The sequence below is a fragment of the Nasonia vitripennis genome, assembly GCF_009193385.2.
Source record: "Nasonia vitripennis strain AsymCx chromosome 2 unlocalized genomic scaffold, Nvit_psr_1.1 chr2_random0005, whole genome shotgun sequence".
In the NCBI taxonomy this organism is placed as follows: Eukaryota; Metazoa; Arthropoda; class Insecta; order Hymenoptera; family Pteromalidae; genus Nasonia; species Nasonia vitripennis.
In genome coordinates this window covers 433445-438784 of record NW_022279612.1, presented here as the reverse complement: position 1 = coordinate 438784, position 5340 = coordinate 433445, and the positions used below count along the sequence as shown (strand labels likewise).

Below are 5340 nucleotides of genomic sequence, written 5' to 3'. Positions count from 1 at the left end.
TTGAAGCAGGAAAAAAAGCGTTGTAGGAAGTTGCAGCCTCCAGTGAATATTATATCACGTTGTAGGTTGCAGAATAACGCATGCAATAAACTACAAAAGAATAGGCCCGAAGGCAGCGTGCGGCAGTAAGAGTGCACAGAAAAATAAGCAAAGCAGAGCAGGACTTTGTGTACTCACGTGCAGTTGGCGGGGCCAAAGAGAGAGAGAGAGAGAGAGAGAGAGAGAGAGAGAGAGAGAGAGAGAGAGAGAGAGAAAGGTGTATAATAATACAAGTAATACGACTGCTATTCGATTGACTAACGTACACGTGCCCGCGCAAATTTCATTATAAGTCTTTTTTACCGCACTCGGGCGCGCGTAGAGTGAAATAAGGGCTAAGCCACAAGCTCAGCAACAGCAGCCGTAACAGCATCAGTTTGTGCGGGATCATAGAAGTGTATAACGACGAAAATGAATGTTAGTATTATTATATACACATCTTATTAGTAGTGGGCGGCTGCGTTGGAATCCGGCACGAGCACATGATACGCACCGAGGTGCAATTAATAGGAATACTGTGAAACACGGCGGTGCACTGCTGTATATTCAAGCATTTTTTTCTTAAAGCTCCAAAGCAGCTTGCAGAGATTGACGGCTGAATTATACATCGAAGCTCACGCTGCAGAGGTAATAGCTAAACCGCGACGTCGTGAAAAACGCGCTCCTCTTTTGTCGCGCAACGTATAGAATATTTACATACTAAAACTTTCAGATTATACGATATCGTGTGGTTCTCTATATTATTCTACTAATTGAAGTTTACACCGATAATGATGGAGGACAATGACAATGACTTTGTTCGTAATATTATTAATGAAGCACAGGAATTAATAAATAGATTTATATTTCGTCAATCAACAATCTTGAAAAAGTATTTACGGGATACATCAAATCCTTTCCTGATGCCTGCAGATATTTTCATGCGGTATTATAGGTGTATATCTTTAAAACTTATATATATTTATATTGTTGCTATTAAATCAACGATTGGCTTTTATACATTTTATTTTGCATGACTTATGTTTAGAATGCCGCCTCATGTTGTAATGATCTTAATAGATCTCTTACAAGATAGGATGCATCGTGAACGACATTCAATACCAATTCATCTAGTGGTTCTATCAATGCTGAGGTTTTCGCTGAAGGTAGCTTCCAAAAAGGATTTTCCAATGATTACCGACATCCTATGGGGCAGGCCACAGCAAGCCGTTATCTTGATTCCTTTCTACAAGCAATATTGCAGTTAACACCACAGTTTATTCAATTTCCTACTTCACAACAAGAATAATAACAGATAATTATTATGATTATTATTATTTATTATTATACTGTTTTCTTTTATTTCATATTTCAAAGGACGATAAGAATTCCTGGTGTTATTGGATTAGTTGATGGTTTTATAGTTTGCATGAAACGTCCTTCTGAAAATGAAGAGGCTTTTTTTAATTACAGGCATGGGCCAGGAATGAATGTCCAAATTGTAAGTTAAATCCAAAGTTTGTATTAAATGGATCCGAACGTCAATTTGAATCAAGATTTCGCACCATAAAATGGTAGACAACAAAAAAAACTAATACTTATAACTAATTACTTATAACAAATATATGTCAATTTTTTACAGAAAAAAGTTTGGATTCAAAGTGACTGTCGAGCCTCCTCGATTTTTATACAATACTGTCTTTTATACATTTCTAAATTTCTAAATGTTTGTAACAGATTGCAGACTGTAATTATCTAATTAGGGGTATCCGTATCATTTCCGGAAGTAACAATGACCAGTTTAACTGGAATTTCAGTCAAGCTCGTGAGTACATGGAATATCTAAGAAACAATCGAGAAATTGTACAAAATGAAGGACTTTATTATATCCTTGGTAATTATAATTATTAAAAAGTAATAATTATAAAAAAGATAATGTAAAAAACTGATATTTTACTACTATTTTTTTGACTATTTAGGAGATAGTGGATACGCTAGATCTCCAACATTGTTGACTCCAATTCTTGATGCCGCAGAAGGAACCCCAGCACATGTTTACACTAAAGAACACGTACACATGGAAAGTGATAAGTAGATCCAGAAAACTGTATTACAGACCACGCAAAGTTTGGATGCTTATAAATGCAGCTGCGATCTTACACAATTTTAGATTAATGCATGGGTAAGTAAAAACAAAAAAGAAATTATAAATTTAATTTTTCTAATTATAAAAATGTGTTACTTGCAGAGCACCTTTTGATATTCGCAATAATAAAATTCATATGAATAATGACATTCAATTTCAATTTTCCAATGGGCAAGAAGAAATTGATGGTATACCGCGTTTGTATTAATAAATAAACAATGCCCTATATTTTATTTTGTATAATACAGCGAAATCTGAAGAGGGTACAGCCTAGTTCAATGCAAGTAAATAATCAACGCATGCTTAATTTTAAGAATTTTAATTTTATATTTTGAAAAAAATTGTTTGCCATAAGTAATATGTGCGCAGCATCTTAACATATTTTATTATAAAAACTGTTATACGTAGCAATAGAAATAAATTTTCTCATTTCAACCAGATGTATTTTTTTTCCTCTGCCAGTTGTTGATGTGTTTTCTGTAAACGATAATTGGCATAAACATCATTGCAGTATTATTTTATTTATAAGTATAAATTGAACATGAATTTAATTTCACCTGTCTCAGTAGTCCTATCAGGAAAGCTTTGATGATGTGCTGGTAATGGATAGAACCTTCTACTTTGACATGCAAATCTTTTATTCCATTAACCTCGCAAGCACATTTGATAACTGTGTGTCAAACCAGGCCATAGCCTTCTGGTTTCTTTGTAACAAACAGTTTAGTGGATCCAAACTGAGTGAAAAAGTCATGAAACACTGAAAGCAGCAAATTCAAGAATTAATTGAATGACAAGACTTGAAGGGAATATGACTGATTACCTGTGTGATTTTTGCACAGTGGAACATGCATTAATTTGAATCCAGCTCTGTTTCTTGCCAAACGCAAAGCCGGTCTTCCCTCAGCTGACTTGCCCAAGACAATACCGCATAATCCATTCTTGTTACCAGTGATGACAAATGAGCTGTAGGATCTTTTCCGTCCCAAGTTTCCTGTCATATGAGCTACCATCTTGTGCTCTATTACTTTTGAATCAAAGCCTTCAAAAACCTCTGCAGAAATTTCAGAGATCAAAAGACTTGTTATCTCGTCATAAACATGAATTTAAATATACAAAAGACATTGACAAATGAACCGTACCATCGTTTACGGGATCTGGTGGGCCGATACTTCTGCCACCCATTTTTGCACTGGTCCATCCTCTTTCTGCATAGAATCTCGTATTTTGATAAGCTTGACTTCTCTCTCAGTGTCTTCTGGAAGCTTTTGCTGTTTCATGACCGTTGATCCTCTCATAATGGCATCTTAACATATTTTATAATAAAAACTGTTATACGTAGCAATAAAAATAAAAGAGAATTGCACATTTGTTTTGTTTATTTCATCTTTGAGAAGGCTACACGTACAAATTTTTTTTTGACTAATCATAGTTAATAAGAGTGTTTTGATTTGGTAACACTTTGGTGCATCTAATAATTTATGAAAAAGAATGACTATACCATGTGAACTAGAGTCCAAATTAAACTCTGATGAATCCGCTCCAAGAACCACCATTACGTAAAGTAGGATGTGCTCTCTGTTATCCATGCCTTTCCTTGATTTCCTTGGCTTTTTCAGTTTCAATTTTTGTTTCTCGTGTAAGGGAGTATTGATCTATCCTATTTACCTACAATAATTTATATGTGTAATTTCATTGATTTTCAAAATAATAGCTCTTTTTCAAAGAGATTTACCAAGAATACTTGTAGGGATATTCCTCAAGTGCAGAGGAACTGGTAGCTCTGCGTCTTTGTAGTTTGCTACAACACGCTGTGCTGCCCTGAGAGAATCCTCCATGAGATGTGATTTTGGAGCTCTGGCTAAGTATATTGCGAATTGAGCTAATAATACATCACACTCAGGCATGCCTAGCATTTTACAGCTCTGCATTGTATGCACAGCCACACCTGAAGAAAAATTGATACATGAAAAAATTTGATAAACTGCAACATTCTCTAGTTTTACATATTATCATGTTAATTACCCAAGGCTTTTGGATCTTCTAAGCCAATGTCTTCAGTAGCCATCCTTACAAGTCTTCTAACAATATAGACAGGATCTTCCCCACCAGCCATCATCCTTGTAATCCAGTACAAGGCAGCATTGTCATCACTTGCCCTGATTTTTGTTGATGGAAGCATTCGGAGGTTTTTCAAAATTATGTACAGCTCCACCAGCAGCTTTAATAGCTCTTATTAAAATTTCAGTTAGATTTTCAATTGTCAATTTCTCTAAAACTATGACACGGCATCGGCTTAAGAGGGCTGCATTCAAGCTGAACGATGGATTTTCAGTGGTTGCTCTAATCAGTATTATAGTGTCAGATTCAATGTGAGGTAAAAATGTATCCTGCTGAGTTTTGTTGAATCTGTGAATTTCATCCATAAACATAACAGTTCGACGGCCAAATTTCAGTTCATTAGAGGCTATAGTGATCGCATCTTTGACATCACTGATACCAGAAATAGCTGCTGAAAGTTTTACCTAGCGATATTTTCCTCCAGGATACTGTTGGCACGTGTTTGCTATGATGTTTGCCAGTGATGTCTGAAATAAAGTATATAATTCAAAATCGATTTGTAGGGTTTTGAGTTGTAACTGTTGTAATGAGCTGATGATTTCATAGGCTGAAATGCATGCAATAATATAATAATATAAATGATGAAAAAATCAAAATCAATTGCCTGCTGCTCCTCTTCTTTGTTGTTATTATTATTAGCAGCACTAGAAGGTGCTTGGGTACCAGTAGCAGAGGCTACTTTAGCCCTCTCCTTCTCGAGGCAGCCGTTGCAGAGGTTGCTGATGTCGGTGGCATGCCAGAGCGGAATCTCCCGGGTCCCACATTTCGCGCACTCTGGCTTAATTCCCAGTGGCATAGGCGCATTTCATGTGCGCCGTCTGCTGCACTCCACTCTCCCGACTCCCACTCTGTAGTCGAAACGATCTTGTTACCAAATTTATGACCGTCGCAGTTCGGGCCATGACGTTCGCCTCTCGATATTTGTGAGAATGCGACAGCGACAAAACATGAGAGACAAAAATCGACAGCGACAACGGCAGACGTCAGACGACATACATCCTCGAAGATACGCCCCCTGGTCTTTTTTGCGTGTAACGAGAGTGAATATAAACCCGAAA

At 36.5% G+C, this 5340-nt stretch overlaps 1 protein-coding gene across 1 annotated transcript; it reads right to left on the bottom strand.

Moving 5' to 3' along the window:
- Positions 1–3350: 3350 nt before the first annotated feature.
- On the bottom strand, positions 3351–5078 carry LOC116416442 (ATPase WRNIP1-like). The gene is given in 6 exon segments (XM_031925126.1): positions 3351–3467; positions 3663–3829; positions 3897–4109; positions 4187–4324; positions 4326–4686; positions 4887–5078. Coding segments are annotated over 5 exon segments (912 nt in total). The 3' UTR covers positions 3351–3467; positions 3663–3821.
- Between the last annotated feature and the right edge of the window lie 262 nt (positions 5079–5340).